Below are 26,134 nucleotides of genomic sequence, written 5' to 3'. Positions count from 1 at the left end.
TTTTCTGAAATTCTGCAGCCGGTGAGTGCAGGAGGCAGAAATGCTGCTCTGACTTGGCGTCTTACTTGTGAAGGTTTCGGCGATTTCAAGGTGTATGGTTGAGTGATGGTTTACATAATCTCTAATTGCATAGTCTTTAATAGTAATCTTTAGAGGATTAACAGGAGAGGCTTTCGCCGTAATGGTCGACAGTTTTTCTAGGGAAGGCTTGTGCTGCGGGGTTGTGTCGTAGCATCACGCGTAGGACGGACCTGTGAGACCACGTGGGATGCTGGCCGAGTATGAATGCTAGAGACAACGGACTGGCTCGTGGTGACTCAGTAGGTGCTTTCCATCTCTTGACTTCTGAGATCCTACTGGTTTTTTTTAAATTATAAAACACAAGTTAGCCCTTCGTTGCAAGTTGAAGCGATATGGAAATAACCGTTTCCTCTTTTGCCCGCCTTGTCATGGGACTGTGACCAACAGAGCCGGGGGTGGACCCAGGGATCTGTTCTACAGCTGGGGGAGCGGGTCTCTCTCTTCCTTGTCCTTCCCATTATCCCCACGGGAGCTGCCTGGTTTAGGTGTTTGTTATTTTTTTTTTTTTAAAGATTTCTCCTTCCTGCTCCCACCAGTTGCAGCAGCAGGGATGCCCGCGCTCATTCCGGCCATGCACTGGACGTAGGTGCTGCTGTGTGCTGCCATGGAAGCGTGCTTTGATGTCAATAAGTGCTAAGACGTTGGAAGAGCTTCTTTTAGTTTTATCTCCAGGTTTTCCGCCTGCAGCTTTACTGCTGCGAGCCATGGAGGGTTATTTTGTAAAAAAGAGGTAATCTAAGAGTGGCTCTCAGCCACTTAGAGTGAGAGCAATGGCTTGATAGCTGTGGACCACGATTCAGTCCTCATTAACAGTTGTGTTGGAGGTCTGAGGACCAAAATCGGTCTCAGTCCTAGTAAAATACGATAAATGGAGGTGTCTGGGGCTGCGGTCTGATGTTTGCGCTGTACACAACCTCAGCCCAATGCTGAACGTGAGTTAGAAATACGCTGGGCTGATCGTTCGCAGAGCACGGCGGATCCACCACCGGTGTGAGGTCTTCAAGAATCAATGGCTTGAAGTTCTAACACGCTCGGAAACCGCTCTGGCCCAGGTGGGCGACTCTTCACTCCCGTCCTTTCTGTCCCAAGTCCTGTAGGTAGAGTCAGCCTTAACCTGCACGTTCTCAAGCTCTTTTTTCAGAAGGAAGATGCCAAAGGGTTAAACGTGTGTTAATCCTGGAGTCGGTTTCCGTGTGACCTTTTGGCTGGAGAACTGGAATCTTAAACACTTTGAGCTCCGGTTAAAGTTTTGGCTCAGTGAGCAGCATTGTCAGGATTACATATTAATTTAGGGCATGTGAAACTATGGAATAAATGGGTTTGGACAGTCCCTTTCTTGAAGGGATATGATCTAGGCTCAGGAGGCGGATTAGGAGAACAGAAGCTGCCTGAATCGTTGAAGCTGAGGGTCGCAGATCATTTCAAGCACGGAGAGGGGAAGGCATCCCTGATATCGCGGAAGGGGAGCAGGTCTCTCCTCAGTTGCCTTTCAGATGCCAAGACCTGGTGTCTCCGTACACGTCTCTGGTTTCACGGGGGAAAGTGGAGCCGGAGATGAAGTATCTGGCTTGGGAGGTCGAGTGCTGGAGGAAACCAGCTTTTCCTTCATGCATAGGGATGAGAGGAGGAGGAGGAGGTTTGGTCTGGGAGCTGCAAGCCCTGGGCTCTGGTGGCACATCAGAACAGTCATGTCGGTCCCCTCCGTTCTAGTCACAGCTGCAAAATTATTTCTCTTGCGATCTTTACCCTTCTTTATTTTAAGGGTGGGGAAGAAAAAAAAAAAAAGAGTAAATTCATTTTATCACTTGGCATCATAGGTGGATGAGAAGTTTTTCCACTGGGAAAAGACTTCCCAGGCAGTTTGTCACATGAATAACCAAGTAGTGGCAGCTCTTGAAGACCACAAACTTGACCTGCTGTTTCATACGCGAGTAGATGGATTTTAGTTAGCTCCGTAACTTGCTCTTTATTTCCCAAGTTTGTTGCAGGTGGATTTGCAAGCTGTTAGCAATGCCGGAGAGTTTGTGCGACTTAATCGCACAGAAAACTGTTGTTTTCTCCCTTTGTTCCTTTTAAAAAAAAAAAAATCCATGGCTAAGAACAAATTTAAGACGCTAGCACTATAAAAACGCTGCGTTCGCAAAATTTAGAAGTTCAGAGAATTTACAAGGGTGGTTCCTCTTGCACATTGCACAAGTGGGGGGGGATTTTATAGCTGTTACAAGATTTTAAGGTTTCATTTATCAATTTTTAAAAAGAGTAGAAGATGTTACAAGCACACGGCACGGCTAAACTAACACAGAGGGAGGCAGCAGTAAGGTTGGGCTCCAACCATGATGAAAAAGCAGATTTTAATCCTGCTTGGTTTATTAAACTATAGTGATAACTCGGATTTTACTAGGATTGAACATAGTTCTCCCTTGTTTTATTTGAAGATTGAGCCAGATTACAACTGACATATGACTTGCAGAAGATACCTGAGGTGTGGACCGGAGAGGCAGGAAAGAACTTTATTTTTAGCGTTTTTATAGAATAGAGGTTCTTAATTTTAGTGTCTGAGACTCGGTCTTCACTGAAAAAAAGGCTTGCTTTTTTTTTTTTTCCGAGGAAAAGCTATTTGATTTAAGTATCTTGATGTGCTAACCGGCTGGAAAAGTAGTTTGTGCTTTGGTGGTGCTGTCAAGGTGAGATTCGTACCCCCTTTAAAGGCTTTTAGCTGACTTACACTGAACTCAAGTAGCATCTCCATTAGGAGTTTGCATGAAGACCGTCATCAATAATGTTAAAAATTAAAAACTTACCTTGACAACACAACTTTGGCTGTAGTATCAGTTGAGGCAAATGGTGCTAATCCCAGTCGCGCATTTCCTGACGTATTTCCATATTGGAAATATTCCGTATTTCCATTTTCCAGTTATTCTACAGATTCATTAAATTCGGGAATTCTGGGGTTTTTTTCCCCTTCACAAAGCAGACGTTGCTTTCATACAGCCCAGGAATTTGTACTCTTTTAGTGGATTCCTTGACATCTGCTGTGGAGATGTATAATGCCATCATGGCACGTGCTTGTCTGCAGAAGCGCTTTGGAGGAGCGCTTGCAAGCAATGTTTCCCTGGCAGCATTTTCCCCCTCATGCTGTACCACCCACTGGACAACAGTGACAACGACTGAGGAGCGCTATTAGATCAGATCAGAGCAATATTATATTAGATCAGCGGTAAATTATTTCTAAAGCAGGTTTATATAATAATCCTGGAGCTGGGGGGAGGTTGGTTTTTTTTTTTTTTTTTCATATTTAGTTAGAATTGGTGTTGAGGTCAATCGGCGATGCCCCGTCGCTTCCCAACTCTCTCTGCTTAGGAAGCAAATGTTGAGGTTCTCTATGGGAATTGTCTTGGGCACATTGTCAGGGATGAAACTCTTTGGATTAACAGCTCCAACCACTAAATAAAAACTAAAAAAATTGCCCTGCATCGGGTCTGCTCGGTCACTGGTAGCAAAGCATCGCGCTCCCCAAACCCTACTGCTGCACGAGCATCCCTCTGGGGTTATCCGCAGCCTTTCTCCTGCTGCAGTAGGTACCTGCAAGGTGGGAAGAGACTGGATAATAAGGAAGAAATTTTTTATGATGAGAGCGGTGTAACACTGGCACAGGTTGCCCAGAGAGGTGGTAGATGCCCCATTCAAGGTGAGGCTGGACGGGGCTCTGAGCAACCTGATCTCATTGAAGATGTCCCTGCTGATGGCAGGGGGGTTGGACTCGATGACCTTTAAAGGTCCCTTCCAACCCAAACCATTCTGTGATTCCATGATTCTAGGAGGAATGGTCCGACATGGGAACAGCGGGATGGGTGTCGGAGTCTGGGCCCTTCCAAGGACGGACTCTTTGCACTTGCTGCCGTGGGGGACGGAGCAGGGACCGGCATAATTAAAAACCACTTTGCCATCTAACAAATGCCTTCATTGTTTTAGTTGCTCATTAGTTAATTTTCTTCTAATGAGGCTCTGTTAACGTAATCATCTGACATTGGGGAAAAAGAAAGTGGGGGGGAGAACCCAAGTTAAAAAGAGCCTAATTAGCAAGTTAATTATAGCGAGCAGGGAAATGTTCTGGTTATATAAATAAGCTATTGTTATGCACACACAAGCCAGGCCACGTTAAAAACTGCCGCTAACTGTCTAGAGGTCAGGCAAACGCTGTAATTCAACATAAAACAGAAGTAGGGCTTGTTTGGCGGGACGCCTCATTAAGTCTTGGGGTCCTTTCCTGCCAAAAAAAAAAAAGGGAGTCTGAAAATCCGAGCGGTTCCCCTTCCCTCCCTCCCTCCCTCCCTCTCCCTCCAGCCCGCAGCTGAAACCAGAGCAGGCAGGATCGGGATCGGCGGGGCTGGGAGGTATAAATGGGGGGCAGCCCCGGCCCCAGCGGGAGACGGTGTGGAGGGGCTGTCGGTGATGCCGTCATGCCGAACAAGAAGAAGTACAATGTGAACGGAGATTCGGGGATTAAAGCCCAGGTGAGGGCAGTCTTTAGTACCCTAATGTCATTTTTCTATTTAAAAGTACATTTGCTTCTCTCTTCCCCCCCCCTTTCCTTCCTCCTTTCCTTGCTGTTCCTCCCGATCACTTATTTCTGGAGCTGACTGCATCCCCCTGCGTAGAGAAAATCCCCATCCCCAGAGGACTTCTCTTCATTTTCTCTCGGGAGCAGGAGGTTTGAAATGATGAAGCGCTGAGCCAAACACATTGCTCTGGGGTTGTTCTTCGGAGCGCCGCGATGGAGGAGTCGATGGGTTTGCGAGCAGGGAGATCGCCCAGGAAAAACCTCGGATGACGAGACTTTTTTTGCTCGGTGAAGTAGCGTAGAGCAGCTCTTCATGGTGGAAAGCCCAGGTCGAAGTGAGACTTAGCTCATTTGAAACGTAATGAGCATGCACCTGCATTTAGAAGTCATTAACCCCTTGCACCTCTGGAGGTGAGGCTTTTCAGCTTTTCAGCTTGAATTGGGTTTTTCCTGCTGGATGTTGAAAGCAGCGGCGCTTGTGTAGCTGCAGAGCAGGTTGGACTCCTAAATCCAAGCAGCTGCAGCTCTCAGAGGCTTCACAGCCTCTGCTTTGAGCTGTAGCCTCTGCAAAGTTGGCTGTTACCTTCAGAGGCGTTTCGGTGTGAGCTGAATGAGTTCAACCTGGAACCAAATCGCTGTTCTCATCCCCGTCTTGAACGCGCCCCCATCTTTCCAGCCGGGCTGGAACGTGCCGCGTCGTGCCGTCAGTCGCCTTGTGCCGTTCGGTAGGGATTTAAACCAGAGTTTTGGTCTGGGTAAGCAAGGTCTGGTTTTCTCTTTCTGGCTGGGTCGAGTGTGCATTGCTGAGATTTCAACTCAAAAATAAAGATGTGTTGTGGAAATTGGCTTAAGGGTATATTCCTGCCGGCACTTTGTACCCTTCACATGTCTATACGGTACAAAATTTAGTACTGAATGAAGGTGGATACAACAGATGTCTTAAATAAATCAACTTCCAGCATCCTTTTTTGCCCGCTCTCCCTGTTGCTCGAAGGATAAAGCCAAAAGACGTTGGTGAAGTGTCAACGCTAGCTAAAAGCAGACCTGAGCCTTGACCTGGCCCCTTCCCGATGTTCTCCTCTTCTGCTGCTTTCTTCCACCTCTTGGCAGTCAGTGCCTTGCTCAGCTAAAGCTAAACCCAGCTTGTGGCAGCGTTTAAAGGGTTTAAACCCTTAAAGGGGTTGAGGGCAGGGTTTATTATAAAGTCTAGTTCTAGTTCTGCCTAATGTGGTTCATGACTTATTTTGCTTTTCGGCATGTACTTGCCTATCAGTCTTGGATGCGGAAGTACTTTGAGAGCTCTGAATGCAATTATCAATATTACCGTGTCACTTGAAGCAGTTGCATTGAATGTCCTTGAAGAGATGATGTGGGAAAGGAAAATGTTAATTATAACACCAATTATTCACCCTTTGTTAGACTTCCAGCCTATCTCACTTTGCCGAGAGCATCGTTTCATACAAATAACCTGATGCTTTGATGAAGCTGCTCAGCTGCCGAAGGATTTGGTTTAAATGGGGGGGGGGGGGGGGGGGGGGAAGTAAGTTATTTCAGGCCAACAGCTTCTTAGAAAAGGAATATAAAAACTGGAGTGTGTGCGCAAAGACCCCGTCCCGCCGGGATCAGAGGTGTTAATCCGCAACGCAACTCTTGACTGTAATATGAGTTTGATGTGTTTTTTTTTCTTCTCTGTGTTTCCTGATCCAGTGTCGTTCTGTTGTTTGGTTTAAGATTAGCAGAAGAAAAAAGAGCTCCCAGGTGCTGCTGCAAATCCTCTCCCAGATCCTTTTCCTCCTCCCCAGCAGCTTGGGCTGGCTGTCCCCAGGCCAGCTCAGACTTGGGTTCACAGGGGACTCTGAATTAGCCACCTGAGACTGCCATCACCTTTTTCCTTCCCTTACTGGCCCAAAAAGCAGGGTACCAGCTCCGTAGCATCACCGGCCCGTCTCAAGTGCAATGTCAAGTGCCGCTACTTAAACCACTGAGCTTGAATTTGAGTTCCCAGAATGGGATCAAATTCTTTCTGGTTAGGTGACTTCTTTAAACAAAACTAACTTCTCAAAATACCCCGAGGGGTTAGTTAATAGACTCAATTAATGGCTTTCAGTATTTTGGAGATGTAAATATTTAACCCCGTTGTACCAGATTGAGTCAGTTTATGCTCGTAGCAAAGTCCGAGGAAATTTGCAACTGGAAGTCGTGCTTCCCATTTCCCTGAGATGTAGCACAAATCGTGAACATGGTGGGAGCGTCAATGGTTGGCTTACAAAGCGATGAGCACTGGGAGTTAAAATATTTCCTAAAACTATAAGCCTGTTCTCCTGGATGCTTAGGAGGTCCTGCACATGGGTCAGGGCAATTCCAAGGACAGATACAGGCTGGGCGAGGAGTGGATTGAGAGCAGCCCTGCGGAGAAGGACTTGGGGGTGTTGGTTGATGAGAAGTTCAGCATGAGCTGGCAATGTGCGCTTGCAGCCCAGCAAGCCAACCGTGTCCTGGGCTGCATCACAAGAAGTGTGGCCAGCAGGTCGAGGGAGGGGATTCTCCCTGTCTGCTCCGTTCTTGTGAGACCCCACCTGCAGTCCTGCGTCCAGCTCTGGGGCCCCCAGCATAGGAAGGACACAGACCTGTTGGAGCAGGACCAGAGGAGGGCCATGAAGATGATCAGAGGGCTGGAGCACCTCTCCTGTGAGGACAGGCTGAGAGAGCTGGGGTTGTTCAGCCTGGAGAAGAGAAGGCTCCGGGGAGACCTTCCAGCAGCCTTCCAGTACCTAGAGGGGCCTACAGTGAAGCTGGAGAGGGACTTTTTACAAGGGCGTGTAGTGATAGGACAAGCGGTAGTGGCTTTAACCTGAAAGAGGGGAGATTTAGATGAGATGCAAGGAAGCAGTTCTTCACTGTGAGGGTGGTGAGGCACTGGCACAGGTTGCCCAGAGAAGCTGTGGATGCCCCATCCCTGGCAGTGTTCAAGGCCAGGTTGGATGGGGCTTTGAGCAAGCTGGTCTAGTGGAAGGTGTCCCTGCCCATGGCAGGGGGGTTGGAACTGGGTGATCTTTAAGGTCCCTTCCAACCCAAACCGTTCTGTGATTCTATGATTCTATGATTAAATATGGCCTAGTAGCCACATAGAGAATTAAAAGGGATATTGAGCTGCTGGTGTGGTTCTGAGATGCGCCGTGTCCCTTGGGCAAGGCAGGTGGGCTCTGAGCAGTTTTAGTGTCTGTTGAAATGTGTCTGATGCTCATGGAGCCCTTTGGGGTCATTAGCTGAAGGTTGGTGCTGATGTGAGCAGGGAAGCGTTAAGACAAGTTCAACCTGAGGTGCATGTCAACGGGGCACGGAAGGGTTGAGTTTCTACTGTAAAATCACTAATAATCATCTGTACAAGCAGATGTTCGGTTTATGTGAACACCTGGATTTGGGGCGTTTGTAGTAAGGAAATATTATTTGGCCATCTTGCTGTTCTTTTCAACCAAGGGCAGGAGTAAAATGAAGCTTGGAGAGAGAGGTTCTTCTATAAATACCAATGTTAAATGTCATTTTCCCCTTAAAAGTGTCTAGATAAAAGTGACACTTCTTTACTTATCCCTTCTGTCCTCTGCATGCTTCGGAGCAGATCAGCTTTGCTGACTTAAAATACGTATTTATCTCTCGGCTTGGCAGTTACTGCAGCTGTAACACAGGCAGGGCTGAGCCTGCTTGTGCTCGGCTGCTCTCAAACCCACTGGTGGTCTTGGGGCTTCTCAGATGTTCCTGGGGAGTCTGAAATCTGCATTCCTTGGTGATGATTGAAATGGAAACGGGCTTGATTCTTCATCTCGGGTTGAGCAGGTTGCTATTTGTCATCCACAACAATTTGTTGCAGTGAGATGAGCTCCGTTAAAAAGAGGGTAGATGCAAAATGCCACAAAATATTGGTGTTACGTCCATCGCTGCGGTATTATTGTAGGCGTTGCTGGTAAATGATAGTTGGTTCCTTCTCTCCAACTTGGATAATTACATTTTGCCAGTCTGCACATCGCTTCATTTACATGCCTTATCCTTCACTTGATTTGTTGTATAAAGTTGTGTACTTTTAAATACAATATTCTTAAATACTTGTGTTCTCCAGGCGTCCATGCTCCCACCAGTTACAACAGCCTTGAGTGATGTATCTAGTCTCAAATGTTTCTTAATATAGACCGGAGCTGGAAGCGGTATTCGTTGCGTGAAGTGTTTTTATTTTTGCCTTTTGTATTGTGTACAGCAAATAGGGAGCATCACTGGTCACCACAATAAACGTTGTGAGATAGGTCAGTGTCCGCATCAGCTCTGCAAATGTTGGGTGGCCCTCACGGGGCTTCTCTTGTGACGAATAACTCTTATCGTTAGCATTTGGGGAAAATAAGTTTGTGTGTAACGGGGACAGAAGCTTTCTAATTTGTATGGTTAAAAGAGGAGCGTCAAGGTATTTGAAAGACAAGTGTGTCAATGTCGCATCTGGTGGAGGGTCTGAAATTAAACGAAGCACACAATTTAGCGTACCCTGTCCCCAGTTAAATAATAGGAATTGCGATTCAGCCCGTAACTGAGATGGTGTGGGTGTCTGCTCAAGGCTTTGGGTTCTTGGGATTAATCTTCTGTATCAGACTGTTGGGTTTTTACATCTGACATTAATTTCTTTTAACAGATCCAGTTTGCTGACCAAAAGCAAGAATTCAACAAGCGCCCGACGAAGATCGGCCGCCGTTCGCTTTCCCGCTCCATCTCGCAGTCCTCGACAGATAGCTACAGCTCAGGTGTGTGCCAGCAGCCGCAGTCACAGCGTCTCTGCAGACCGCAGGGTTCGTCCTGCGTTTTGCTCAAGGATCTCCCAGAGCTGCTGCGTAGTCGGTAGTGTCGGAGGGAAGGCACGGAAAGAGGCTTGTGGCTTTTTTTCTCATCTTCATGTATAGTTGGATAGAAAATTAAGTTACTCTGATGCTCTTAACACTTCTGATCTCTCCGTATAACCCTCGTGTGCAGTTACTGCTGGCTTTCCTCCTCTCTTCCCCTTCCTTTTCCTTCCAGGCTCAACAAAACAGTGTTTCCGTTGTGTTTGTGCTTGCATGTCATCTTCCCTTCCCGTTCTTGAATAAATCCACGTGGATCCCACTGTAGCTTTGGACTCACTTGTTGCACATGAAATTGGAGTCTTTGGAAGAGCAGTGGTGACCTTTGAAGGCCATGCATGTGTCTTCTGTGTTTTTCCTGCGGGAATCTGTGAAACAAAACTTTTAGCAAGCAGTGGACTTGCTGTTCAGTCCTGCTAGCTGTACTTATGGGACCTCACTGGGGAGGGAGGTTGGATTTATTGGGGGTTTTTTTGTTTTGTTTTAAATTTCAGGGCTCTTCTGAAGTCCCAGGTATATTTACAAAGATTGGTTCTGGAAACTTGATTTGTCTGGACTAATATTTGGAGGTTGTGCAGTGCTATCCAGAAACCTTCAGGCTCTGGTCCCCCCGGCAGCAGGCTCCTTCCTTTGAGAACATGGCACAGCAAAGTTTTGTTTTGTCCTGCATAGGTGCTTGAGTTGTTTTGTTTTCTTTGAACGTGCATAATTTTCAATGTAGACAACTGAAACTTAATTTCTGGAGCAGCCCGTGAAGGTTTCTTAAAACCCAGTCAGAGGTAGGTCCCGTGAAAAACAGACTAATTTCACTGAGTGCCCTGTTCATCAAACATTCAACATTTAGAAATCAAACGTTTAACAATCAAACCTTTAACATTTCGAGCTGACGCAAAAAAGGCAGCACAAGAAGGTCCTGAAAACAAGTCTCCTGGTGGAAACTGGCATTTTTTCCTTACAGGAAAGAGTGCAGCCTTGAGAGAACGACTGCTAAAACTTACCTTGACTTTGAGTGAAGAAGGCGAAGCTGCCCTGCACTTCGCAAACAGTCTCTAGCATTATTCAGCAGATAGGTCGCTGTGGCCACAGAATGCTGAGGAGGTTCAGTGCCACCGCACTTCCCAGCACGTAGGAACGTCACCGGCCCGTTCGGGAAAACATTATGCCCCCAAGCGGCACCTTTAGCTAAATTTACCCTAGTCCAGTAACACCCGTGTGGGACTGGTATCATACCTCACCTTCCAGTGTCCTCTTTTCTTTGTCTCTGAATATGTCGTTAAGTACCATTACTGTGCTGGAGACCTTATGTCACTTCAGGAGTTGGTTATGAGGATAGTGGCTTTCCAGGAATAGGGAGAGGTCATCAGGGGTGCTCTCAAATTGTTCAGGATAGGTCCATGCAGGATCCTTGGCACTTTGAAGGGAATACTGCTTGCTACCTGAAATGTTGCAGCTACTGTCCTAGCTGAGACGGTCACGGAAAGGAATTTGGTTCCAATTCCCCATCCCTCAAGGAGTCTTAATGCATCTGATCCCCTCCTGGTCCTGGCCCCTGGAAGAAGACACAGAAGAAATCAGCTTCCAACGCAAGGCTACGAAGAACGGAGACGTAAGCAACTTGAAACTGGAGGAGGTATTATTCCTCCGTTCCTCATGACTGTGAAGGCAAATGATCAGGCCTTTCTGGTGACGTGTACCAAAACTCACAGTGGCGTACCGTCAAGAGCTCTCAGATGGGTATTCGGGTTGGTGGCCAAGGTCTGGCTGCAGACCTTGCAGAGGTCTGGCTTTATGCCCGAGCCATGGGGAATAAGGAGCATTCACGGTGAGGCTCCACCACAGTCCTTCACTTAGTCCTTGTCCATGACATGGATGCATTTTTTGGATAGTTGGCAGGTCACAGCATATTTGAGGAGAATCTGCGTATATATCTGGTAGTTTGGAGCATCAGAGACCACGAGAGCTCAAAGGTGAATCCTACCCTGACCCTCTCAGCTAGGTACCTTGTGTATAACAAGAAATAATTCTGTTTTGGGGTGGATGACGTGCTGCGCGCTACGGTCGGTTTTTGGTTGCAGAGTTTGCTGGCCATGGGCAAGTCCCATTCTGCACACTGAAAGCCTGTGGCCAAAAATCAAATCTGAAGGTAGTCCACCCACATCTGCTTGTATGGGGGTGTTTTGGGCCATGTCCCTCCTGCAGCTTCCAGCGGTGTGTCTGCTGTTGAAGGAAGCAGGACAGAGCCCGTGGGCTCGCACAGGGCTGTCCACGCTGTCCAGTTGTGCGCATGGATGGATGTGAGCCGAGCTCTGCCGTGCCGGCCAGCCCCAGCACTGGGCATCAGTCCCTCGCCTGTTTTATTTCGCAGGGTGGATGTAGGTGACAACTACAGCTGAAGGTGATGCCCGTCTGAAGTCCTAGTAGGTCTTGACTGTTGAAGCTTTAGAGAACGTCCCTGTTCTTGTGCCCGTCTTGTCATGGTACGTGCCATAAACTGCTGGGAGCAAAGAGGATAAAACCTCCCGCGTATGATGAATATGATTTCATGTTCTTTTTCTTGAGCTGTCTGGAGAAGGTGTGCAGAGCACCGTGTGAGTGAGCAGCGAAGTGTGGAGCGATCCTCTCTGCCACCACGAGCGATGAGCTAGACGCCACCACTAAAGGGTGTCCGCATTAGTAGTGGAAGGTTGAGGAGCCAGCAGAAGCCTGAGAGATTTAAACAGAGGCATTTTCATAGAATCATAGAACAATTTGGGTTAGAAGAGACAGTAAAGATCATCTCATTCCAACCCCCCTGCCACGGGCAGGGACACCTTCCACCAGACCAGGTTGCTCAAAGCCCCATCCAACCTGGCCTTCAACACTGCCAGGGAGGGGGCATCCACAGCCTCTCGGGGCAACCTGTGCCAGTGCCTCACCACCCTCACAGTGAAGAATTTCTTCCTTGCATCTCATCTAAATCTCCCCTCTTTCAGTTTAAAGCCACTACCGCTTGTCCTATCACTACATGCCCTTGTAAAAAGTCCCTGTTAGCTCTGTTAAGTGTAGGAAGCCTCCACAAACTCAGGATCCGGCTCCTGGCTGACTGCTGCAAAGAGATGCTGTGCACAGAACTTGTACTTGAGCCTAGGTGGTGGGCCAGAAGTCTTCCTGACGTAGGGATGGAAAGCCTCCTTTGTGTTTCTCTGCTCATTTCCCTGATTCTAAGGGTATCGGAGATGAGCTGAGACAGGACCTCACTGTGACAGCCCACTAGATTGAGGCAGTATTATCGGTGCTGCCCATCTCCCATTCCTCCTGGCTGTAACGTGTCTCGGAACCACAGTCAGGTCAGATGACTGAGCAGATTATATGAAGTGGCTGTGTGGCAGTAGCGCATTGCCCGTAACAGAGATGGCTGCCTGTGTGCTACGTGAAAAACACGCTAGAGGAGGACCTACAAGCTGTTCACGTTTTTCAGCAACCCAGGTTTAGAAGAGCAAAGGTGACTGGTGGAAAAGTCGTGGTTATCCGGTCTTCTCTGCTCCTGGCAGAGGCAGGCGCTCATCTCCAGAAGATGCAACGGCTGGAGGTTGTGGTCTGATCCCGGGCACACGAACAGTGAAAGCCACGCACACTCTGATGGCTTCACCCTGGTTCCTGTGGAACGAGCGACTGTTCTTCGTCTTCTTTCCCAGCTCTTGGGTTGCTTCTTCTTTCATGCTGCCTTGCATGCTTGGAGGAACCTCCGGAGCCTCCTCCAGAGGCTTGGAGGAGCCCCCCAAAGTTGGGGACAACGTGGGTGACCCATCACCCCTGCAGTGGCTGCGTTCCCACGCAAAGGGCTTTTAGGAGAAATTGAGGAACTTGCATGCCATGTCCTCTCCAGAGAGACATTAGCCCGGGCTCCGTTTGCACTTTGTAAGCCACCTGGATTACGTTTGTAACGTTATTGTCTTGGGTAGCGTGTTTTAAGCTGGCATTAACGATTAGACTGCTCTAATACAGGTCTGTGATTAACGTAACATTTGCACAGGTTTTACAACTCCATCCGATATCTAATCAGCAGGGTATATTTTACGACTGTCATTTTTGAAGACTAATAGGCTGATTAGCCCGGCTAATGTCATCATGTTTGCTCCTGATTCACAGCTGAAGGAACTTGGAGCAACTTCGGGGAATTCTCTTCCGCCCCTTACACTTAGCATCTGCTGCTAAAGCATCAGCAATTGCAATTAATTAGCTTGTGAAGGTGTTGTATTTCCCTCCTAAGGAAAGCTGCTAGGCTGACAGTCAAGACGGAAGACTTCTGTTCCCACGACAGTTGCAGGATGGGTGGATAAATCCCATTAGTACCTCTCGGCATGGATCTTTGTCATTCTCCTTTTAGGGCTGAGCAGCAGCACAGTCTGAACAACCCATTAAGCCCTCCTGGGATGGGAAAAGGCTGGAAAAGAAGAAGCATGAGGAGCGGAGAGATGATAATGGAGGGGAAGAACCATAGGATCATTTAGGTTGGAAAAGACCCTTCAGATCATCGAGTCCAACCGTTCACCTAGCACTGCCAAGTCCACCACTAAACCATTTCCCCAAGTGCCACGTCTACACATCTTTTAAATCCCTCCAGGGATGGTGGCTCCACCACTTCCCTGGGCAGCCTGTTCCAATGCTTGACAACCCTTTTGGTCAAGAAATTTTTCCTAATATCCAATCTAAACCTCCCCTGGTGCAACTTGAGGCCGTTTCCTCTCGTCCTATCACTTGTTACTTGGGAGAAGAGATTGACCCCCACCTCGCTACAACCTCCTTTCAGGTAGTTGTAGAGAGCAAGAAGGTCTCCTCTCAGCCTCCTTTTCTCCGGGCTAAACAACCCCAGTTCCCTCAGCCGCTCCTCATAAGACTAAATCTCTAGACCCTTCACCAGCTTCGTTGCTCTTCTTTGGACACACAAGAGGTGCGTGGAGGTCCCAAGGTTTGGAGGTGGAGGGCATGAGTGAAGAAGTGAGCGAAATCCAAGTGACTCTTCCTTCAGACGTGCTTGGTGGGAAGGCAGTCGTCCCAGCATCTCTGCCCAAAATGATGGGGAGGCGCCAGTGCCGTTTTAGTGATGCGAGAGAGGCCTGGGTGTGGAAACAGCATCTCTGCAAACAGCCAGTGGTTTCTTGCTCTTCCTGCCCATCAAAACTGGAAAAGTTCCATCAAAATCATCAGCTGGTCTCCAAATTATGTACAATCCGTGAAGGTGCAATGTGGAGCAGCATCCTCCAAGACGCAATGCGTCACTAACTGGGCTTTGCTAGAAGCAATAATGGGAAGAATGAGGGTGGTGAGACACTGGCACAGGTTGCCCAGAGAGGTGGTCGATGCCCCATCCCTGGAAACATTCAAGGTGAGGCTGGACGGGGCTCTGAGCAACCTGATCGAGTTGAAGATGTCCCTGCTCACGGCAGGGGAGTTGGACTAGGTGACCTTTAAAGGTCCCTTCCAACCCAAACCATTCTGTGATTCTATGAAAAACCAGCAGAGACACTGTTGAACGTGAAAACTTTGTCACTTGGTTGCTGTAAAGTACGAAGAATGAAAATACTAACGATCCGTGCTGATCTGACTCTTCAAATTAGAAGTAAAAGTCTCTTATCCGTATTTGCCGTAAGCTGCCAGTTTTCTGTCGTCGTTCCACTCCATTTAAAACGAGTAATTTTTCTCGCTGGGGAAATTAATTGTTTTCTGCGCCGTTTGGGAGTGGTTTATACGCCCAAGGACACGCCGTGGCGTTTAACAGCATCTGCTATTGCAAACCAGAGAAAGGCACCGACCTGACAGCTCAGCTTTGGAGTCGAGGGGATGTTTTGGCGTTGCGCTGGGCAAATCACTTAAATTTCGGTAACTGTTCTTTCCCTTTCTGCAAAACTCAGATAATTGTTATCTGCTCGAACAAAGATTTCGGGGGATCAGCTGGTTTATATCAGCCCAGCGCTTTGAATGCTAAAGCGCTCAGCGTCGTGTATTACGCACCGCGTACACGTTATGTGGGTGCTGAAATGAGATTAGAACAGTAATATCTTTAATTAAAGGCGATTGACTTCATCCTCATGCTGTTTCATAACTTTTGAAAGGTTGTACAGAAAAGAAACAAGGTTTGTCTTTTCAGTTGGGCTGTAACAGGGGCAGGTTGCCCCTTTTTTGCCCTTATCGATGCCAATACTAGGGATGTGAGTTGATCCTCATCTAACATACTAGCAAAGCTAAGCTTTGCTGAATTTAGGCTCTGACCTGGTCTTTGCTGGGTTAGGACACGGGCTGCAGATCTCTCCTTTTCCCCCCGACATTTTTCCACTGGATAACAGTGCCTGAGACCTGCTGCTGTTTTCATGTCGTTCTCTTTGAAATAATACAATTTATATTAAAATGGTACGCGGCTCTATGGAATGCCAGCCCCAGTGATGAAGCTTTCATTAATCAACTTTTGGGTGATTTGAGAGGATATTTAGGAGACTGTCTATCCCATCAGCTAATTGGATATTTCTAGATTACAGGTGCTAGGAAGCCTTTCCTTTTTGTACTTGTTTTTCATTTTACAGGAAAGCAAGGGCAAAATTTACTATTATATGTTAGTATGCTATTATACTACACTAACAATATTAGTTTAATTACCATAGTGCTATATGCACTGCTATATATTATATGTATGTAACAGTAAAGAACCATCTGCATATGAAAATCTGGCTACCATCTAGGCGGGGTTTTTTGTTTAAAAAAATTACTTTCAGCCCCCAGAACCAAGGTCTATGGTTTTAAAGAAACCTCTGCACAGATTAGCTGTCTTCAAGGAAATAATCCTCCTTTAACTAGTTAATCCTTCCTTCTGGAGTCCTTCATATACAAGATCTTGGTATTATATAAGGTGCTCTTTTCTTATTAAGCCAGGCTCCCGGTCCTTCAAGAGCTGCTGTGGGATTGTGAACACAAATTCAGAAATATATTGTTGTCAGCGTGTTGTTTGCAGGGTTGAACTTGCCTTTCACACCCCGCTGAGGATGCAGCCTTTGCAGAGAAATTTCAGCAATGCATAATTCTCCTCCCTAAGCGGATTAAGACCCGAGCGGGACTTGGGGAGCCTGGCACACCGACAGCGGCAGCGCTAAGCTTTTTTTCCTTGGGATCATTCAAGCACTTCACACGAGCCAGAAGAGAAAGTAATCAGCTTGCTGGGTGCTGCAGGAAAGACAAACCCATGGCCATGCTGGGCGGGAAGGGTTTAACTCCTTGGTTTGCCTTTACTCCAAGTTCTCTGAAGGGGCTCTCGGTATCAATCTTCACTTGAGGTCTGAATGCCTCTGGAAAGCTGCAGCTCTTTGGGAGCGCTGGAGGGTGGTGATAAGACCATGGGTTCAACCATGCCATTCTTCCTATGACACTGTGTAAGAAACGCTCGCCCTTCCTGCTACCTAATTCCTTTGGCACAGAATTGGGGTAGAAAGTTGGGAATCTGTACTGACTGTTGGGTAGAACAACTCCCTTGGGTGTTTGGTGTAGATCATTCCCTCTTGGAGACTGTGCCTGGGAGAGAAGCTAGCTCACGCGCGCAGCAACACATCACCCAAAGCCAGTTGAGTTTGACTAGGCAATGTTTCCTAGGTAAAGACTTAACCAATTCTTTTCTGGTATTGTGGGAGAAAGAGAGCTCATCATCATATGTGATGCCCTCACGCATACGCACATCATTTGCTAGCGATGCATAATACTGTCTAACGCCACCGAGGCTGTCATGGATAGTGCTGTTCTACAAAGGAGGTCCTCTTCTGCTGAAACAAATAATTTGATGCCAGGTCTCTCATTCATTTTAGAAGTACCACATGATCTGGAGAGTAAAGACTTGGAGTAAAACTTCAGGACAATTGCATGAGGAATGGGGGATGATCACGTGGATGAGGCTTTTGAGTTGGGTCCTGGAAAGGTCCTCTGGAAAGGAAAGAGGAGTGATGATTTCTAGTTCATCTCCAAGCCTTATGTGTTGCTTTGACTGCTGATGCCAGTCCTCGAAGATGAAAGAGGTCTGGTCTCCCACATGGGGGCATATCCCAGAGGAAAACGTGGCACAAATGGTCTTTTCAGCTGATCCGGATAAACTAGAAGCAGAAGTGGTGGCTAATTCATCGCACCTCGAATCGAAAATGGACTCTACATGTGATTTTAGTAATCAAAATAAATGGGAAGGGGGATGTCTAACTCCATGAAGGGCTCTTCAGTAAATCTCCGTGTGTCATCTGCCATAGACTAGTTGCCCAACCAAAAGTTTGGAGGACATTGATAGGAAAGGAAGACAATTATTGACAGCAACTGTAATTAATTCTGTGTTCACATGCACATCCATGCCTGGTAGTCATATATTGTCTTAAACAAGAAGCACAATCTGATTCTGTGAGACTGTGTGTTTGCTATCCCCTGTAGGCTCCTCACTATGGAGAGAAGTGGTGCCATCTTTCTTCCTCTTCTCTTATCAAAAGAGCAAGAGGGAGGAGGGGTTAAAGAAGATCCAGAAAGGCAAAAGATGAAATACGTGTCCAATTGTTTGTTATTTATAATAGAAAAGAAGGGGAGGGTCCAAGGGCTGTATTGAGCTGTCTGTAGATGTACAGAGATGTTGGTTGGAAGGAACCACCAAGGTCATCTCGTCCCCCTGCCCACTCAGAGCAGGACATTGCCAGCAGAGGATCAGGTGAGCCATGGCTCTCTCTAACCAGTTCCTGAAGTCCTCCAAGGATGGCTCCATGTCCAAGCGGAGAGCAGTGACGAGTGGCGTTCCTCAGGGGTCGGCATTGGGACCGGCGCTGTTTAACATCTTTGTCAGTGACATGGACAGTGGGACTGAGTGCACCCTCAGCAAGTTTGCCGACAACACCAAGCTGTGTGGTGCGGTCGACGTGCTGGAGGGAAGGGATGCCATCCAGAGGGACCTGGACAGGCTGGAGAGGTGGGCCCGTGCGAACCTCATGAAGTTCAACAAGGCCAAGGGCAAGGTCCTGCGCGTCGGTCGGGGCAATCCCAAGCACAAACACAGGCTGGGCGAGGAGTGGATTGAGAGCAGCCCTGCGGAGAAGGACTTGAGGGTGTTGGTTGATGAGAAGTTCAGCATGAGCTGGCACTGTGCGTTTGCAGCCCAGCAAGCCAACCGTGTCCTGGGCTGCATCACAAGAAGCGTGGCCAGCAGGTCGAGGGAGGGGATTCTGCCCCTCTGCTCGTGAGACCCCCCCTGGAGCACTGCGTCCAGCTCTGGGGCCCCCAGCATAGGAAGGACATGGAGCTGTTGGAGGGAGTCCAGAGGAGGGCCACGAAGATGATCAGAGGGCTGGAGCACCTCTCCTATGAAGACAGGCTGAGAGAGTTGGGGTTGTTCAGCCTGGAGAAGAGAAGGCTCCGGGGAGACCTTCCAGCAGCCTCCCAGTACCTAAAGGGGCCTACAGGAAAGCCGGAGAGGGACTTTTTACAAGGGCGTGTAGTGATAGGACAAGGGGTAATGGCTTTAACCTGAAAGAGGGCAGATTTAGATGAGATGCAAGGAAGCAGTTCTTCACTGTGAGGGTGGTGAGGCACTGGCACAGGTTGCCCAGAGAGGCTGTGGATGCCCCATCCCTGGCAGCGTTCAAGGCCAGGTTGGATGGGGCTTTGAGCAGCCCGGTCTGGTGGAAGGTGTCCCTGCCCGTGGCAGGGGGGTTGGAACTGGGTGATCTTTAATGTCCCTTCCAACCCAAACCGTTCTGTGATTCTATGATGATGGAGAGCCACCACCTCTCCAGGCAACCTGTGCCAATGTTGCATTATCCTCCCGATGAAGAAGTCTTTTCCTGCCGTCCCATGTGAGCCTCCCAAGCAGCAACTTGTGGCCATTGCCCTTATTGAGGAATGTTGAAATTGAGCAAATCCAAGGACTGGGAATACCACCATAACTGAATAATAATTAACTAGCAGCCTTCACCATGCCCTTGTTTAAAATGAAATAGGGTCTTGTATCTATCCTGTCTTAAATTACAACTCTTAATGTTTTGGAAGTACTCAAAACATTAACAGGCATTTTTGTTGGCTATCTTAGAGCTGTAAAGGCTTAACATTTGGGAAGAGAGATGGGAGAGGGCCACAGAGGAGCTGCAAAGCATAAGGAGATGAGCCCATGGGGGACACAGGCAGTGCTCAAGGTAATTACCTCTGGTGTGGTGTTGAAGTAGAGGTAGATGAGAGTGTAGAAGTCATTGCAGGTAAAAGCTGACTGTGGGGAAATGGTCATTGTAAGGAGAAGAGGAGATCCCAGCTGAGGACGGAGGGAGTTGGCACGTGCGCGTGGAGAAGCACATCCATGGACACATCCAGCAGATCATCTGCGCCCTTCCACTGCAGGTGGTTTGGCTTTAGGGAATATTTTGTTCTGTCTCTGACCTCCTTTTCTTCCTCCAGCTGCCTCCTACACAGACAGCTCCGATGATGAGACCTCCCCCCGAGACAAGCAGCAGAAGAACTCCAAAGGCAGCAGCGATTTCTGTGTGAAAAACATAAAGCAGGCAGAATTTGGGCGCCGAGAGATTGAAATTGCTGAACAAGGTAAATGGGGCGCGTTCCTCAAGCTCCATGTTGTCCTAGGCTGTCTTGTGGGATTCTTCCTTCCCCCAAATCCTCTTCTTGCGAGGTTCAGTATATTGGCGATTTCTTGACACCATTCCTGTTAGAGATGGGAAAACTTTATGGGATTTTGTGGGATGGAAAGGAGTTACAGGGTTACACCGTGTAGCTCCAACCAACCACCTACTGAAGGACTACTCTATAGTCAAATGCGTTATGTTAAAATCAGTAGAAAAGATGAAATCCATCAAATAAATTCGACAACTTTGTTTTAGCGTGATTGTCTCCAAAAATCCGTAGCAAAGGCAATGCAGTGTTTAGGTAGTTGGAGGGATGCTGGAGAGGCTGATCAGAGCAGCAAGTCCCAAGTCCTCCTCAGTCTGAAGCAGATTTTCCTCCAGCCTCACCTGGACATTCGCAGGTAGAAATCTGAAAATGTGATGATGCTACATCGTAAATAGTAAGGAAAAAACCTCAGAGGGTTATTGGGTCCTTTTCAGCTATGCCGTGACTTATTTGATGCTTGGCCTCAAGGCTTTAGCTTTTTTTGAAGCTGCCACAGCTGTACAAATTCATAGGAGTACCAGACAGCAGGGCAAGAAGTGATGCTGGCTCTTTCTTCTGGGCTCATCCCTCTTTCCATCGCATTGATGGACTTCTTTTTTATTTTGCCTTTCAGAAATGCCTGCGCTGATGGCTTTGAGGAAGAGAGCTCAGGGAGAGAAGCCACTGGCCGGGGCCAAGATCGTGGGCTGCACGCACATTACAGCGCAGACAGCGGTAAGACCCCGTCCATAAACTCCAGACAGGGCTTTTCCACTGCTTATTCTCTAAAAGAGACCCCAAGCGGTTAATGTAGAGATGCGGTCTCTGAATCCAGCACCTTCCACCAAGTAAAAAGAGAATGGTCGATTTTGTGAACGTTTCTAGGTAAACAGAGCCTGTGCTTAAAGGTGATGTGATGCGTGTATCTATAAGGCATTGCTTGAGGAGTGATACCTAAGGAAATCAGATTATCTGTATCGTATGAGCAGGAAGAAGTGGTGGTCAGTGATCAGTGCAGTTGTGCAATTCAAGAGCTGTGGTTTCTCCTCCAAACATGGGACAGGAGTGCTTTCTCCTGACTAGATTTGGGACTTGGCTGAGTGAAATCTCCATATATATATATTTATATACACCCACACACATATATATGCTGCATATAGAATATACTTTGAAGTTCTTATTTACTTCATCCATTTAAAATTGTAAAAAAAAAAAGTAATTGCAAAATTGTTTTCTGTGCAACTCTCCAACGACCCTGATGCTGCTAAAACCAACTTCAGCTACCCCCCAGAAGCTTTCCCATAACTAGCACATACAAATCCCAGCTGTGCATTGCTCTTTGCATTGTATATTGCTCTTTGCATTGCTCTTGCTGATTTTTGTTGTTTAAATCCAGGTCCTAATGGAGACTCTTGGTGCGTTGGGTGCGCAGTGCCGATGGGCTGCGTGCAACATCTACTCTACTCTTAATGAAGTGGCTGCTGCCCTTGCCGAGAGCGGTAGGAAACTTCACCCTCTTTGTTCTTTCTGGTTTTAAAAAGATTTCTTACTGCCCCATCGTGTTTAGCTCATTTAACATCTCTTACAGTTTTTTCCCCTTCATTCTCTTCAATTTAGAATAAACCTATAGGAGGTAAACAGCACAGGATCAATCCCTTCCATTGGTCTGAAACTCTTAGAATGATTTTTCTCTGGCATATAAAAGTACATAGTACAAATGATGGTGACGCACGTTAGTAGCTGAATGGGCTATGTGAACCTGGAAGTTATTTTGCTGAGAGACACAAAGCTAAATTTGATTTCAGTTCTATAAATTTGAGTCGTAACTTTGGCTGAAAGGGGTGAAAGAGAGAATTTGGTGGGGACATAATTCACAAAATGGAAGCTGTCCATGTTGCTGCTCGCCTGGGAGATGCCTTAATTCAAATCCTGTTTTACCTGGATAAGGCCAGGGATTTTACCGTGGGAGCTGGGAGACCCAGAAGAAGCCAGACCCACCAGCTTGCCTGTTACCCGGTCTTGCTCTCTGAAGCTGAATGCTAATTGCTCATGAGTCAGAATACATTAAAGTAAATCTGTGGCTAACGTGCCTAACAGGAAGGTAGGACATCTAACTTGCAGCGAAAGCTTGATTTTGCAAATAAATGTTATCATTGAGAGCGTGTTGCCCTCTCGTCTGGTGGCTAGAGCTTTTTCTTGGGGGAGAGGAAGAAATTGGGAAGGCTAAAGCTGACTCCTGTCTGCTGCCTTCGGTATGTGTCTTCAATGTGTATCTCTGAAGCTTCTTCTAGAAGGTAGATGTTGAAAACTCAGACTGCAAGCAAGACCGCAGTGGTGTCGGGAGCCCGGTTCATCACGCGTGGACGTAGGGAGAGCCGATCCCCAAGGGATTTGCTAAGGCTGTGTTAGCACCCGTCTCCCTCTCTGTGCCAGGGTTCCCCGTCTTCGCCTGGAAGGGAGAATCCGAAGACGACTTCTGGTGGTGCATCGATCGCTGCGTCAACGTCGAAGGATGGCAGCCCAACATGGTGAGACGGGGCCGACTGTAAAATGCTCGGCGTGTGTTGAAGCATGGGTAGCTCTCATCTAAGGAGAAGGAGGAGTGTTTAGTGCTGGTCTGTGTTTTCCTCCTGAATTTAGACCTAACTTAGCAGTTAAGGCTTGGCGCTAACACAGCACTTGCCTTCAAAGTGCTTTACCATTAACTACGCAATGTGGGAAATTAACTTATCTCAGTCTCACGGGTGTAAAGTCAGGGAGAAGGTGGGTTAAATGACTTCTGCACGTGGATCTTGGCTACCAAGCAAGGTTTTGTTTAACTGTTTTCTAAATAAGCATCGCTGCGTTAGTGCAAAGTTTATTGGGTGCTTAGTTTGCTTCCAGAGTAGCTTGCTACAATTTAAACCGAACTCATTTAATCTAGCCAGTAAAAAATGACTCAAAATCAGGATGTTCTGAAAAGGGGTTGCATCCATTTTACCATATTCGATTAAATTCACACCTTTGGTTGACGTGATTTGTCTTATCTAGGCAAGGCCTCTGTTTCGGAACAAAAATTAGATTTTTAGGTGATTTCCACACTTTAAGCCTGCTCTTACTGTACGAACACAAAACCTCAGGTAACCCAGCTCCACACTCTCTTGGTTTATTCTGCCCTTGTTTCTAGGGAAAACAGAGAACCCTGAACTAGGTGAGCGGAATAATTCGCAGCTGTCAAATGTGCTGTTTTCATCATGCTTCCCGACAGGTTTTGAGCCCTGGAGCTTATGATCTAAATTAGATGAAAAGTAATCAAAGGTGGAAGATAGGTGTGTATCTTTATTGTTTGCCAATGTCAGCTTGTTTGAGGTGGGTTTGTGGTCCCTTCCAGTCTACACCTGCTCACTTCCTCGCTGTCACCTTTAAAAAGAATCGTGAATGTCAAAAAATCCACCCCCAAGCTACGAATCTGAGTCTAGACACGATAGCAGCTTTCGTCTTCTTTTTGAGGAATAATTTCCCATCGAAAATGTCAGTAATTGAAGAAGTCAACGTACCAGAATATGCATATTATGCTTTCCCAGGATTCCTTCAGACCTCTTGATTCTGCGACGTGTCTCCAGCCATCGGTGTATTTTCAGACCTGCTTCTGGAGCACAGAAATAATTGCTGGGGAGCACCGAATGCCTGGGATCTAGCAGTTCCCAAAGAGGTCCATGTTTTTTAGAAATAAGAAATAGGACGCTGGACACTGGGTGAAGAACAGGTGTGGGAAGGAGCTTCTTCAAATGATGATTTCAGAAGAGAGGAGCTGGCAAACTTGGCCAAAGAAGCAAGGTGAAATTTGCCTCTCCGGTCCGTCCAGTCTCAGGGCTGAAGCGAGACGGACCTACTCTGCTCCCTGTGCCGACGGCAACTTTTTAGAGCATGCATCGTATTTTTTCTCTCCTGTTGAGACTGAGAATTTTCCTCGATATCCTGAATCAAGGAGACACGTCCCCAGGTTGTCAGACTGAGCCTGAGCTGCTGCTCCTGGCAGCCCGTGACCTTTCTATAAACCTAAATCTAACCTCTTTTCATAGAATCACAGAATGGTTTGGGTTGGAAGGGACCTTAAGGATGATCTCGTTCCAACCCCCCTGCCATGGGCAGGGACACCTTCCACCAGACCAGGTTGCTCAAAGCCCCATCCAACCTGGCCTTGAACACTGCCAGGGATGGGGCATCCACAGCCTCTCTGGGCAACCTGTGCCAGTGCCTCACCGCCCTCACAGTGAAGAATTGTCTCTTCTCTTCTCTTCCCGTCAACAAAACACCAACGATACCTTTCAGCGTCAGTGATGATTATTAGTGGCCGTACAGTGCTTTGAAGGATCAGATGGGAAATTCCCTCTCTGTGAAAAGCGATTTAGTAACGTGCCTAGTTCGGTCCAGCACGAAATAATCAATTTGGACTCTTATAAAGTGTGGAGTAATTCAGAGCATAAGTATGCAACTTGTACTTGTTGCTCCATCCAACTTGTACTTGTTGATCTGAGGTGAAGGTAGCACGGAAATGCATCTCCATTTCCAGGCTTCTACATCTTTAAGCTCAATGAAGAGAAGTGCAATCCCTATTTCTACTTAAGAGAAAGCAAAATGGGTCAAAGTAGTTCAGCAGCTTGCTGTAAGCCACGCTGACTTAATATCAGGGCTTGAAATACACCCCAGGAGTCCTGTTTGGCATTGCTTCGCTGGCCGCCAGCAGTCCTGTGTCTGGGTAGGCACTGCAAGGCGTGATGGAGCTGACCTTGTACATCCCATGCAAACAAAGAGGAATGTCTCACAGTCCAAAAATCTGAATATTCAATGTTAGGGCTTCTGTGTGGCGCTACTCCACGGGAAGAGTTAGCCACAAATACTGAGAGTCTCCGAAAAAAGACACCTTGGGTTTTCTGATGGGAATAGCAGACCTTCAGAGGAGTGCTCTGGCTGGACAGGAGTGGCTCAGAGGGTTTTTTTCTGAAAAACACTGAATCTGCAGTGCTGAGAGTTTGGTTTCCTTTGCAGCATAAACTGATCTAGGACCACGCTGCCGCCGCGGGATTTCAGTGCCACCTCCGACCATGCCTTCCTGCCATCTCCTTGCGTTTTCACCCGTCATTTTCTGTAGTGAGTTATTTTCAGCCATGTTGCTGAGCTAATCCCAGCTAATTTTAATCAGCTTGTTTTTGGCAAGATCAACCACATGCTGTCGGCTGTTGCCCCAAGGGGGACAGGGTGAGACATTCGGTGGCAGCGGGGTCTTAGATGGGTTTAAAGAGGTTGTAAAACGGCACCCTGAGACACCAGTTTCTTTCATGGAAGAGCCAGAGATTTTCTGCTGGAGAAAACATGAAATGGAAGGACTGAGGGAGTGAGAAGTCGCAGCCCTTCTGTGCAGACGGCGATGTGAAATTGGTTACTTGGAGAGAAAAGCACTGAGAGAGAAACACCTACCAAGGGGATATGGATACACCAAATCAGTCAAAAATCGTAAAAATTCAAGGTGAGTACTGCTGTGGAGGAGCAGCGCTAGATATCTCCCAGTGCTTGGGTCAGAGGATGGTCCCATCTCCAAAGAGAGAAACGTCCCTGCATGCACGGGGTGATAGGAAGATGCTTTTTACAGATGCGACGACTCTAGCATGCTCTGCTCTGCGACGAAGGTGCCAAAATCAAGAAGGAGGTTGATGAAGTGCAGCCGGGAGCGTTGGTTTGCAGATTGTGCCTCTCGGTGGGTGTCAGGCAGCAGCACCGAGAGGCAGAGCAAGGCTCACATCTATAACGGCTGGTTTTCTGTACGAAAAATTCTTCGCACGTCAAATAAAGGCTTTTTTCCCCGAAAAAATCTGCCTGGGAAGAATTCGAATGAAGGCAGATGATAACCTGTGTAAAGCTGAGAAAACTGCAGGAATATGGGGCACATACCGCGGGCTTTGCCGTTGGCCGTTCGGGGCTGCTACACAAAGGTGACCTTCCATCAAAAACT

At 47.5% G+C, this 26,134-nt stretch overlaps 1 protein-coding gene across 1 annotated transcript in view; it reads left to right on the top strand.

The window, feature by feature from the left end:
- Positions 1-26,134, top strand: part of AHCYL2 (adenosylhomocysteinase like 2) — a 109,984-nt gene that overhangs the window by 68,098 nt on the left and 15,752 nt on the right. Inside the window, exons 3-7 of the mRNA XM_050894580.1 lie at positions 9,312-9,420; positions 19,939-20,082; positions 20,780-20,880; positions 21,542-21,644; positions 22,579-22,673. Of these exons, the coding sequence (XP_050750537.1) occupies positions 9,312-9,420; positions 19,939-20,082; positions 20,780-20,880; positions 21,542-21,644; positions 22,579-22,673 (552 nt within the window). The remainder of the gene's footprint in view (positions 1-9,311; positions 9,421-19,938; positions 20,083-20,779; positions 20,881-21,541; positions 21,645-22,578; positions 22,674-26,134) is intronic.

The sequence above is a fragment of the Gymnogyps californianus genome, chromosome 1 (assembly GCF_018139145.2).
Source record: "Gymnogyps californianus isolate 813 chromosome 1, ASM1813914v2, whole genome shotgun sequence".
Classification (NCBI taxonomy): Eukaryota; Metazoa; Chordata; class Aves; order Accipitriformes; family Cathartidae; genus Gymnogyps; species Gymnogyps californianus.
This window is presented reverse-complemented; position numbering and strand designations above follow the sequence as displayed.